Source organism: Ursus arctos, unplaced genomic scaffold (assembly GCF_023065955.2).
Source record: "Ursus arctos isolate Adak ecotype North America unplaced genomic scaffold, UrsArc2.0 scaffold_9, whole genome shotgun sequence".
NCBI classification, from domain to species: Eukaryota; Metazoa; Chordata; class Mammalia; order Carnivora; family Ursidae; genus Ursus; species Ursus arctos.
Window position 1 is genome coordinate 20,023,146 of NW_026623111.1, and position 12,832 is coordinate 20,035,977.

At 45.5% G+C, this 12,832-nt stretch overlaps 1 protein-coding gene across 1 annotated transcript in view; it reads left to right on the forward strand.

Moving 5' to 3' along the window:
• Positions 1 to 12,256, forward strand: part of SMIM20 (small integral membrane protein 20) — a 13,823-nt gene extending 1,567 nt beyond the window's left edge. Inside the window, exons 2-3 of the mRNA XM_044389755.3 lie at positions 9,282 to 9,338; positions 10,109 to 12,256. Coding sequence (XP_044245690.1) covers positions 9,282 to 9,338; positions 10,109 to 10,146 — 95 coding nt within the window. The 3' untranslated portion in view covers positions 10,147 to 12,256. The remainder of the gene's footprint in view (positions 1 to 9,281; positions 9,339 to 10,108) is intronic.
• The last annotated feature ends 576 nt before the right edge of the window (positions 12,257 to 12,832 follow it).

Sequence of the window (12,832 nt, forward strand, 5' to 3'; positions counted from 1 at the left end):
CTAGGTCCATGCGCCACACGTAGGGGTAAACAGAGGGTGGTGTGAATCCCTGCATAATCTCGTTCCATCATCCTGACTGGATCCGTGCCCCAGGCTATCTTCTTAGGGCATCTAGAATAGAATTTAGGACAAGGGGCTCTGCTTTGGATCCCACTGGAAAAGTGTCCACTATGAAGACTAAAACAATGGCTCACTGCTGGGGATGATTTTGTCCCCCAGGGGACATTTGGTTCTATCTTGGAGACATTTTTGCCTGTCACAACTGGGGGTGGAGTGGGGTGGTGTGAGGGTGCTACTGGCATCTAGTGGCTAGAGGCCAGGGATGCTGCAAAGTGCCGCGGTGCACAGCCCCCCAGGATGCGCATGGTGCCGAGGTGGAGACATGCTCGTCCAGATCAGATGACGAAGGTGTGGGCTTGTGCCATGCATCCCAAGCACTTCATATATATTAACCCATGTAGTTTTCATAACCATTTGTTGTAGCTGCTGTGTGATCATCACCCCCATTTTATATGTGGACAGACAGGTATGGAACAGTTAAGTGACCTATACAAGGACCCACAGCCGATAAGTCAGATCTAGGATTTGAACCAGTGTGTTCAGTCACTACACCACAGCACCGTACTGTCTCTGAGGGGGTGAAAAGGGGGAGCAGGGCAGGCGAGGGTCTAAATCCCTCCTAGATAAGGATCTTAAGGCGAGTTACTTAACCTCCTTGAGCCCAGCCTATTTCTTCATCTATAGCAGTGGAGTTTGCAGGACTCAATTTATAGGTTTTGGGGTGTATTAAATGAGATAACAGGTGTGTGGAAACACCTAGTACAGTTTTATATTAGGCATTCCATAAAAATGTTTAAAAAATAAGGAGCCATAGGACAGGAGTGTGAGACAAGGAGATTTAAGCAGGGCTGGCTGACCTGGAAGTATACTGGGGTCCCGGCAGGTGAGGTATTGGTGACCGGGCCATGAAAGCCTGGCCTGTCTATTGGGAGGATAGAGCTGCAGTTCGTTTCAGCGCTTGAACTAGTATTTATTTAGCTTCTTTTGCATTTTTTTATAACCCGGATTTTAGCAATGGCTGCGTACCTGGTACCGCGTTAGGTTCCGGGGTACATAACCGGCCAAGATGGTAAGAGCATTCTGTCCATCTCACTGTCCCCACCGTCATCCAGCCCACTTCCCTCACCTTCTCCTTGGACTCCAAGCCGGTCTCCCTGCTTCTACCAGGCCCCAACTACTAACTCATTCTCTACCCAGTGGCCACAGTGGTCTTTCTGGTTGCCCTTTTGTTGCTGATTTCTACCTTATTTGCATTTGTGGTTAAAGAATGAAGGCTATATGATTTTGGTGATTGGTCAAGATTTGCTTTGTGGCTTAGTACAGGTCCGTTTTGAAATGTTCCTTCTGCGCTTGAAGTGAGTGTATGTCATCTTTGGGTACAGAGTTCTGTGTATGTCAATTCCAGACCAAACTTCTTAATTCTGTTACTTAGGTATCTTTAGGCCATATTATTAGGTGCACACAATAGAGAATATTCTTGTTTGAAGATTTATTTATTTGAGAGAGAGAGGGGGGCGCCTGGGTGGCGCAGTCATTAAGTGTCTGCCTTCGGCTCAGGGCGTGATCCCGGCGTTCTGGGATCGAGCCCTGCATCGGGCTTCTCTGCTGGGAGCTTGCTTCTTCCTCTCCCACTCCTCCTGCTTGTGTTCCCTTTCTCGCTGGCTCTTTCTCTCTGTCAAATAAATAAGTAAAATCTTTAAAAAAAAAAAAAAAAGAGAGAGAGAGAGACTGGGGAGAGGGACAGAAGGAGAGGAAGACAAGTAGACTCCCCGCAGAGTGGGGGCCCAACGCAGGGCTCGATCTCACAACCCTAAGATCATGACCTGAGTCAAAATCAAGAGTCAGATGCTTAACCGACTGAGCCACCCAGGTGCTCTTTGGCATCTGTCTTTAAATCTCATAACCAGCCTAAACTGGATTTTGTAATCCAATCTGATAATTTCTCTTAACTGTTGGATTGAGCTCATTTTCATATATGTTTACTGATATATTTATATTTATTTGCATCTTACTTTGTGTTTTAGAAATCTTCTATTTCTATAACTCCTTTTTTTCCTCCGTTTCTGCGACTTCAAGTTCGTTTTCTCCTCTATTCTTTTGAAAGTTTTACATTCTATTTTTATTCTTTCAGGATTACTGTTTAAAGTTCGTCAATATCTTTATCCTCCTAGGAAATATACAAAGACCTGAGGAGAATGCCCTGGTCCTTGTACCACACGCCCCTCTGTGCATTTATTCCTTCCCAGTCACCTAGTACTGGCAGGGTTTTGTGCTGTCACTGATTGTTTCTCTTTGCTCACATTCTTTACTCACCGAGCCTACATCTCACTCCTTTCTATTGTCCGTTTTCCTCATTCTGAGGTGCATCTGATAATATTTCTTTCATGAGCGGTTGTCACTGGCAAAATTCATTCTTGTTTGTCAGAAAATGTCTAGAACTCCAGTTTTCTCTGTGGCTGTTGTCGTGCCATTTGTTTTTTGTATTTGATCATCTTGCTTGCTTGATTAAAACACTTCCACAGCCCTCTGCTGTCCCCAGTGTCTAGCCAGTGGAGGCTCAAGGAAGTATTTTAATCCAAAGAGTGAGGTGATCGGATTCCCTCTCACTCGGGGTCAGCAAGATTTCCGGATAGAGGAAGGCTGTACTTGCTGTGGTCACAGGAGACTAGGGAGAGGTGACTGTAGCCCGAACCAGTGGTGGTTATAGGACTGGGGAGAAGTACTGAATTGGGGAGCTGTATTTAAGAAGTAAACTCTACAGGGTGAGGGAAGGAGATGAAGGAGAGTGACAATTTGGATGTGCTCACGGAGATCGCGGACAGGCAGTGGGATATCTGGATGTGCTCGCGGAGATCGTGGACAGGCAGTGGGATACCTCCAGCTGAGGTACTGGGCCTGAGCTGGAACTAGAGGTGGGGCCTGGATGGGGCACTGGATGAGCACGGGGTGGGAGGCAGAGCCATCGGAGCTAAGGGCTCCAGGGCGGCACTGGGAAACCGCGAGAGACAAGCTGGCCTGGGACAGAACACTGGTAAACACAGTATTGGAAGAGCACACGATCAGAAGAAAGGAGCCATCAAAGGAGACAAGGAGCGGCCAGAGCAAGAGGGTTAAAACCAGAAGAGGCTGCAGTCGCAAGTCCCATGAAGACAACTCTTGATGAAAAGGGGTATGGCCAGCAGGCTTGGGCTTCTTGGAGTCAGAAAGATTAGAAGTGGGAATATTCAGTGAATTCATGAAAAAGAAGGTGAAGGTCAGAGTTATCTAGTGAAGAATGCTTTCAGTGGTTTGGTGGTGGGCAGAGAGTCGCTGCTCCATTGAATGACTACTTAAAGGTATTTGTATGTAGAGGAGAATGATAGAGTATGTTTGCAGCAGGTCAGAGGGTCTAGGGAGAGTTTTGTTTCAGGGAGGGGTGGGACAGCCAGGAGGTGTCCGGACAAGGAAGGATGAAGATAATCCATAGAGTGACAGGTGGTAGGGCATCTTGAGATCAGATGGAGGAGAGCCTTGGACCGAAGGCAGGACACCTCTTCCACTGGCTCAGAAGGAAGGGCAGGTAAGGATGCAGCTAAATAGAGGTTCGGTGTTGGGAAGTTGTGGGCACTTCCGGGTGATGACTTCCGTTCTCATTGTAACGCAGGAAGTGCAGTCATCTGTGAGTGAGAGGCACAGCCCCCACTCTTCTTGAAACACTGTCTTCCCTGAGCTTCCGTGACCACCCCCGCTGCCAGTCCTCTTGCCTTTGCTCTTTTGCTCCTGTCTTTCAGCCACTCCTTCTTAGCCTCTCCTGGGTCTTCCTCTCCCGACCATCCTTCATACATTTGTATTCCCCAGGACTCTGGGCAGACCGAGGAGAAGGCCACAGTTCTTGGAAGCGCAGGGCAAGGTAGGCCAGACATCCAGTCCTTGAGAAGTGGGGCCAGTGGGCTGGCTCGGGAGGAGCCCACGTTACCATGTCGGGTCCGAGTGTCAGGTCGGTGCGGGCCCTTCAGTGGGGCCAGCCTGAGTATTGTTGGCCAGCCCGGGCACGGGGAGTGCGGGGACAGCTCCATTACAGGGTCTCTGCCAGAATAAGCCCAGCGGCAGCAAGAAAGAAGGGGAAGTCTGCTTAGATAAAATAAAATCAAGGCGGTCTTCCGTACCTTAAAGCAGGCAGGCCGCTCTGACAAGACTGCCTTATTGGGTTTCATGTCATGTGATCTTCAGCTCTTCCACTAACTCAGCCAGACTTTCCTAGGTGTTAACAGGGATGACAAGGTCAGTTCTACATGTGACACTTGAGTCCCAAAATGAGCCCTCGGGAGACTGCGTTGGCATTGGCGGTCAGCGATCCCATGCCGGAAGTATGGGGACAGTTCTGTCGTGCTCCTGGAGGTGACCCCAGATGATGCCTTTTAGCTTTCATCCTGCTGGCACAGTGTGGTTTGTTGGAAGAGCCCACGTTTCGGGGAGAGTACAGCTGCTGTAGCTCGGAGCCCAGTCTGGCTCTGTGGCCTAGAACTAGACCGTGATCCTGAATATGGCCTTTAAAAATAACATGTATTTGATCCCAGCCTGTGAGATGGACAGAATTGGATCATGTTCGGTGATCCTGTTCATTTTTAACTTTAAGTAGATGTGCAGAAGCATCAAATCCCAAGAGTTTTGCCAGAAAACCCGTGCTCTTTCAGTCCCCTCACTTAGGTGACTTGTCCAGAGCCACTGAGCACGTTAATTGCTGGGTGGACACTAGAGCCTAACTCCCTGACCTTGTCTGCTACTTAATGATGCCCTGTTTCACGTGCCTTGAAGACAGCACAGAGTGTTTACTAGCGGAGGGAAAGGCTGCACGGGATTGTCGTGAGGGGACCTAGTCCTCCCCCAGTCGGTCACGTTCTCTTACTGCTGCACCTGCTGCCCCCGGCTGGAAGTCTGTTGTACGGCACTGGAACAGGGTTGGAAGAAATCGCTTGACCCAGGAATACTTCTGACCTCGGGAGGGCCTTTTCCCTATCCCATGCCAGGTGCTAGAATATGCTTTTTAATTTCTTTCACTGGAGAGTCCAGTGCAGTACAGGGACAGACTAAAGTCTTATTGTCTAACTGGCATTACGGAGCTCCCTGGGTTCAACCAGACTCTCTGGTGAAGAAGCACAAGTGTTTCTGGTGTTGGGAGGAGTCAGTGCCTCCAGTGGCCCTTTGGTCCCCCTGAGCCACTGGTTCGCACTTGCCACCATGGCAGTTTGGTCCCTTCTGCCGCTGGTTCAACTGGGCACTGGGGCACATCCAGTCCTGGATGACCCCGTCTGTAGGCAGACAGAGTACGTGTCCAGGCAACAGCAGTGAAATGGGAACGTTGAAAAAGTAATTTTTAATTTTTTTATTTGCTGTTTAAAAAAAGATACTTTGAAGTAATCATCATGGAACAGTCACAAGGAAGTATAAGGACGTCCTAAAAACTTGTTTTGCGGTTGTATATTTCAGTTATTAAAAAAAAATCCAAACCAACAGAAAAGACCTAAGAATAGTACAATAAATCCCCATATATGTGTCACCTAGATTTACCAGTGTACGTTTTGCCGCATTTGCTTTCCCCCATATGCTTGGCTGTATTACAGACTTTTACATACATGCATATATACATACACATATACATACAGAATTACATAGATGGGTAATTATTTCTGTTGTTTTGCTGAACCATTTGAGAGTAAGTTCAGGACACTGTGAGCTTTCCTTCCCAAACACTTCAGCATGGATTTCCTAGGAACAAGGCCATTCTCTTATATAACCACAATGCAGTTAGCCAGGCCGGGAACTGTAATATTGACACAATGCTATTATCTCATATACAGCCCACACTCACATGTTGCCATTTGTCCCATTACTTCAGGTTTGGAGTTGCTTTTATTTTTAACTGTCTGTTGCCAAGAGGAGGTGGCGGGGAGGGGTCCTGAGGCAGGGTCTTCTCACTGGGCAGGGTGCTGAGGTCCTGACCTTCTGCACCTGCTGCTCGGTTTCTGGCTGCTGGCCCTCCACCCGAGCACGCTCAGCCAGTCAGATGTCAGCGGGCCCTGGGGAACACTGTCTTCTGCTGCGTGATTGTGAATGTCAAAGTCACAAGTCACACAGTAGAGCTGTTTGACAGTATGGACATTTACTATGAAGATATGTTTTCATTTTCAGAGACTTAAAAATTATTAGGTGGATTCTGTTACTACCGGCAGAGAATCAGCCCGCCCACATGCATTACCAGTTTTCATAATAACACTTTGGCCCTTTGACTAGAGATAACGATCCTCAATTAAAGCTACAAATCACACCACTGCCTTAGCACCAGGGGGCAGAGTCGGGCTTGCTGAGACACTGGCGTGGGGCCTTTTCTAACCGGCATCACGAAGCTCCAGCCCAGTACGGCATGTTTGCGTCTTAATCATTTCACCGCTGATAGAAACATGCTCACTACTGAAAAGTCAGTAGTAATTAGCTTATCCTGATTTGTTCGCATACTTAAACCTCTGACTTCAGCGTTGCCCTTTTCTTGAGGTTTATAGACACTTGCTGTTTCTCTAATGATAGCAAAATAGAAACTTACTGTCAACTTCAGCAAGACATACTGCTAAATCCCGAGGGACCAGTTTGTTTTCCTTCTCGCATAGTCCGCATTCACAAATTTTAAAGTGCCTTTGTGTCATATCGTGAATTTATATAAGACTGCTTTGGCTTTAGAGTATTTATGAAACATTAATGGATTAAAGAACCAGGGGATGTAGATAGGTTGCTAATACCGGTTATCACTTGATAGGAACTAGTTCAGCAAATCGGTTTAAATTGCCTGTCCAAGCCAAAAAAAAATGAGGTGGTTGCATAAGGACAAGGATTATGAAGAGATTATGGTCTATTTTAAATAAATCCTTAGCTTCTCTCGAACCTCATTAGCAATTAGCAAGAAAAGTGTGAAGACAGGGATTCCTTTCTCTTCCCTTGGTTCTCCATTGCACTGTGAGAGGTTAGGATACAATTAGACATTCTGTCCTTGCTATCAAAAGTCAACTTCCTTTGGTGCTTGGCAGTCTGCCAGTGTCCAGCTTTGCAGTCCCCGCCTCTTGGAGAATGTGTTCAATATACCAGGCTGTCTGATTTTCTTAAATCCATGGCTAGAAAGCTTTCTGGCAATTGATTATTTTTTTAAAAACTCACCTCTTCCAGGGACATCTGGATGGCTCAGTTGGTTATGTGTCTGACTCTTGATTTCGGCTCAGGTCATGGTCTCAGGGTCGTGGGATGGAGCCCTGCATTGGGCTCCGTGCTCAGTACGGAGTCTGCTTATCCTTCTCCCTCTGCTTCTCACCACACTTGTGTGTGCCCGTGCTTTCTCTCTTTAAAATAAATAAATAAAATCTTAAAAAACAACAACCACAACACCTCACCTCTTCCATAATATTGGCAAACGGACCTTTTAGGCGTGGAAAATCGTATCTATTTTTGTCCTGGCACCATCAGTGGCAGTGGGCAGTGTAGTCTTGCACCCATTGGCATTTTCTTTCTTTCTTTCTCTCTCTTTCTTTCTTTCTTTCTTTCTTTCTTTCTTTCTTTCTTTTTTAAAGATTCTATTTATTTTAAAAAGATTTTATTTATTTATTTGAAAGACACAGAGAGAGAGAGAGAGAGAGAGAGAATGAGTGGGGGAGGGGCAAAGGGAGAGAGAGAGAAGAGCAGACTCCCTGCTGAGCAGGAAGGCCAACTCAGGGCTCGATCCTAGGATCTGGAGACCATGACCTGAGCTGAAGGCAGACACCTGCTTAACCGACTGAGCCACCCAGCCACGCTCCCATGGGCATTTTCTAAGAGCTTATTTGAGACACATCCGTACTTTGATAACTTACATGTTGACAGTATGGTAGGGCTCAATTCTACAGGAATTTAATGTCTTAGGAAATGAGATCACCTTTTGAGTTATTTTAGAAAATCTGACACTGGAGAGCTCCATTATCCACTGTAGATGGAAGAAGCCTTTTGGCATAGCTTGGTCCTGAGGGTCTTCGTTCTCTCTTACCTGCTACTTTTCAGAGAGGCCCAGGGAAACCATTGGGCCATTGTCTATAGTGGGCTTCATTATGCTGTGTCTTCCCTCTGTCTGTCTTAGAATTAGATATCAAGATTCACATAATCCCTGTTGCCTAGTGTTTTATTTGCCAAAGCTAAACTTAGCATTGATAAAACTCTCAGGTAGGCCACTTAGGATTGACTTTCTGTCACATCACTGGAGAAGCAAGTTCAATGAATATTCGATTTGGCAAGTCCCTGTTTCTTATACCTTTATGCTTCTTGTAACTTTATGAGAATCCAGGGGCCGGAATAAAGGAGACGGCCTAATATTAAATAAGAGCTGAATGTGGATTTCAAGAAACACTGGCAGCCTGATTAAGACAAAGGTCTGATTACAACATTTAATTACTATAATTTAGTAGTAAACATCCTTTGGCTCCAAGTCTTTCCCCTGAAAAGCCGCCATTTGTTTGTCAAGATACTTAAAATAATAAGTCTTTGTTTTCACAGACCTTGGGTTTATTCTAAACCACTTAGAAAGATGTGTCAGAACGCTTGAAGCCCACAGACATAAAATGCCCAATTTCTCTTGGCCCTCGCCTGTTGGACATCTCCAAAGAGATGGGCTGAGCTGCTGTAGCTGGAACACGCTTACTAATTGGCACAGCACCTGCAATCAATTAGGGAAGCTTCAATTATCCAAACCAAAGCCACCCACCCAAAGATTAATTTTCTGCTCTATTTCCTATCAAAAACATAGCATATTTAGCTCTGGGTCTAGTCCTTCAGCGGAGCACATTTGAGACATAGAAACTACATCGTTTTCTTAATTGTACTTGTTCCTTCAATTCAGCAGCCTTCCCCTCATAATATCCCGCCCACCAGCTCTTTCAAAATTGTTCTTTTTCTGTTGTTTTGTTGCCTTTCCAAAATGCTGAGATCACCGAGAAAAGATGTTAGTCGGGAGCTTTTCTTTGGAAGTACAGCTTTCTTTGCTCATATTGAAAATACCCAATCTGTCTGCTCTGTAGGCTCTAACTTCCATAACCTGAGAGCTTTGAGTATTGGCCTCTAGTATATATCGCTTCCGAATTGTCCCAGGTCATTGTCCCGCAGAAATAGAAAGATTTCTACCACCATGACCCACCCCCTACCTTTGTAAAGAGCAGTTTTTCTGTTGTGTTTTTCAGAGAAGGAGCAAGCCATAAATCGAGCTGGTATTGTTCAAGAAGACGTGCAGCCACCAGGTGAACTCAGAAATCAAAACAGTCGCGTTTGTGCCGTTGGGTGGGGTGCGCGTGCCTGCCCTGCAGTGGCACAGGTCTTTGGAGTGCGGAGGCTAGGTGCTGATTGTGCTGTTCATGGCACAGAAGTTGCCATTTTGTAGAAGTCACCCCAAGACTTCATTTTAGTATTTCACCCCGGAATATGCTTGCAAGTTTGCACGTTCCTCTTGGGCATTTGATAAATGGGCATAAACATGTCACAAATGTGCGATTGAATATCGAGGGTGAATCATTGTTCTACAAACCGATTTGCCAAGCACCTAGTAAACCCTGCCCTCGTGGGAAAAGGGCTGTTTACCTGTGAGCCATTTTAATTGATGTGGGATTCTGCTTTATTACAGAAGCTCCAAAGTTCCCCTTGTGGCTGAATGGTTAGTTACTTTCAGATCATCCCAGTTGGGTGAGAAGGAGAGGCTTCCAGTTTATTAACCAAAACCGTTGTAATCTGGGGCAACATTCTTTTTTTTTTTTTAATATTATTATTTATATTTTGACTAGGCCAGATACACAGCTTCCCATTGTGGGGCAATTTCAGAGCCATTTCCGTCTCTCACGGCGGCCATGGCCACCCAGCCGTAGCATCCCAGGCTGCCGGCGGCTTGGCTGCGCTGTCTCAGACTACATGGAAATTGCACAGCTCAATTCTGATGTCATTTTGCTTGTTTGCAATTGAGGGAAGTGGTAGGAGGTTTAAAAGCGAATCCTGTTTTGATTCATGTTTCTTTCTATAGGGTTAAAAGTGTGGTCTGATCCATTTGGCAGGAAATGAGAAGGCCATCACCACCTCGATTATGAAAGACGTCTTCATGCTTTCCGTTCTGCCGCAAGTACAATGAATTGCCTCACTACAGAAGGATGGCTGGAGAAGAAAACTCTATAAAGCTGAAAATAAGAGTACTGTGCACAAGGATTAATATTTCCCTTCTTAAGTATCAAAAGAACCCTGGAGCAAACCACACCATTAGGGAGGTTTTCACGATTCGCTTTACTGTCTAAAAATGAAGCTCTCTCACCCAGCTGTGTTTGGAGGAGATCTACTCATTATTCAGTCTCTGCCGCTTTCCCAGCCAAGCTGTGATGTGAATGCAAGCAGCCAGGAGACTTGGGAAGATCCTGGTCTGTCTTGCCATCCTCCAAACGGGAAATTTCAGTGACAAGCCAGCACGCCGAGCAGCCTCACAGGGCTCTTGGAAGCATTAAGTTGATAAAACTCCGAGGACAAGGTACATTGTACTCTTTAACAATAACCAGTTCAGCTTCGCCATCTCGCCGAAGGCTGCCGCATGTTGGGAAATAAGTAAACAGGAAGCGAGTCCAACCAGATGTTTGTGCACGCACGATAGAAATCAGTGTTGAATTAACAGAGGGAATATGTATATTAAAAGGATCTAGTTTTAATTCACAATGGTGTAAGTTTTTTTGAAAATCCTATATAAACTCGTGAAGTCACACTAAGAAGCACTGTTTGACTGGATAATATTTGATGAGATATTCGGCTGGGTGGTGTCTCTCAGTTCGTGTACAAGCAAACATTTTAAAGGTAAAGAGCAGATTTGTTGAGACAGATACTTATTGGTTGCAGGGCTCCACCGGCCACCTCACCAGCTGCTGCGGAGATGAGCGTGGGAATACTTTCTTCTCCGGTGCTCTCTCTGGCCCCTTACTAGATTATATGTTTTTGAAGAGACACCTCTTTTTCATTTTTAGATTTCCCAGAGTGCCTTGCACATTACTGTGGGTTCTCTTGAGATGAGCTGCCTGATGACATGAGTTTATTATTGTGAACTGGGAGTTCGCTTTAACAGACAACGGACACAGTTACGTAATTACTGTCAAAAAGAACTCAGACTGATGGTTCCATAACCAAAGGCATCATTTTTTGGTAGACATTCCCTAACATTTAGTTGACTTACGGTTAATAACCCAATAAAAGAAGTTGACTCATTCAGGGTATATTTGGCCCCTATTTTCCTTGGAGGGGGCACCAGGAAGTTGTGTAACTTGAAGTCTGGCATTCTGTGGGTGCTTAATTGAGATTTCTTTATGACGGAGGCAAGCGCGTGTACCATCTGCTCTGGAAGATGTCGTCGAGAACTCTGGGACCTCGATTGCCTGTGTGCCAGATGGAACAGACTCCGTTTCGACTCTTCAGTGGGATCTTTGTCCCGGCTTTGACCCTGCCCTTGGTACACCTCTTTGCAGAAATAAAGGAACTCTCTGTCCTGCTCAGCTGCCTTGATGTTTATAAAAGGATCGTCTTCGTGTTGTCAGAGCTGTCACGTCAGACTGTGCTGCCCACACTCGACAAAAGCCGGGTTGTAAGAGATGTTCCACTTGGGGACTGACTGAAGGCCTTGGAGTTCATCCACGAGGTGCCCAGGTGTGCCTCCAGGACGAACGTGAAAGCCCTCGGAAGAGGGGATCTTGGTCAGATACAATTAGGAAACACAGAGTTAAAGCAAACTCGGCTTATTTGCTTCTAGTTTGGTGATTTCCGAGAGAGGCTTACCATTTCTCAAATGTATTCGATCACAAAATATTTTTCATGGATTATCTTCTGGGTCTAGTGACCAACAACATCCTTTTCAGGAAATCTTTCTATGGATCAGTGGTTCCCCAACTTTTGATCTCAGGATGCTTTAATGCTCTTAAAATTTTTTGAGCACCCAAAGTGGGTTATACCTGCAGGTACTATATTAGAAATTAAAGCGAAATCTTAATTTACTCAAGAATATCAATAACCCATATAGAGTAATATGACATATTTTTGTATGAAAAATTTGTTTTCCAGGATAAAAAATAATTTGCAAATTTCTTTAATCTCTGGCATAATAGATTTTAACAGTTAGATTGTAATTAAAATCTGCTTCTGCATTCGATCTGTTGCTGTGGAAAACTCCACTGTACACACTCATAAGAAGATGAGAGGAAAAAAGGCAAAATAGCTGGGGCGCCTGGGTGGTGCAGTCAGTTAAGTGACCAGCTCTTGGTTTTGGCTCAGGTCATGATCTCAGGATCCTGGGATGGAGGCCCGGCATCTGGCTCCACACACAGCAGGGAGCCTGGTTGGAGATTCTCTCTCTTTCTCTGCCCCTCCCCACCTCTCTCAGATGAGTAAATCTTTAAAAAAAAAAAAGAAAATGGCAAGGGGGACCTTCCTACACTGTTGGTGGGACTGCAAACTGGTGCAGCCACTCTGGAAAACAGTATGGAGTATCCTCAAAAAGTTAAAAATAGAACCACTATGACTCAGCAACTGCACTACTAGGTGTTTATCCAAAGGATAGAAACAGTGATTGGAAGGGGCACATGCACCCCAATGTTTATAGCAGCAATGTCCACAATAGCCAAAATATGGAAAGAGCCCAGATGTCCATCAACAGATGAATGGATAAAGAAGGTGTGTGTGTGTGTGTGTGTGTGTGTGTGTGTGTGTGTGTGTGTACACACACAAT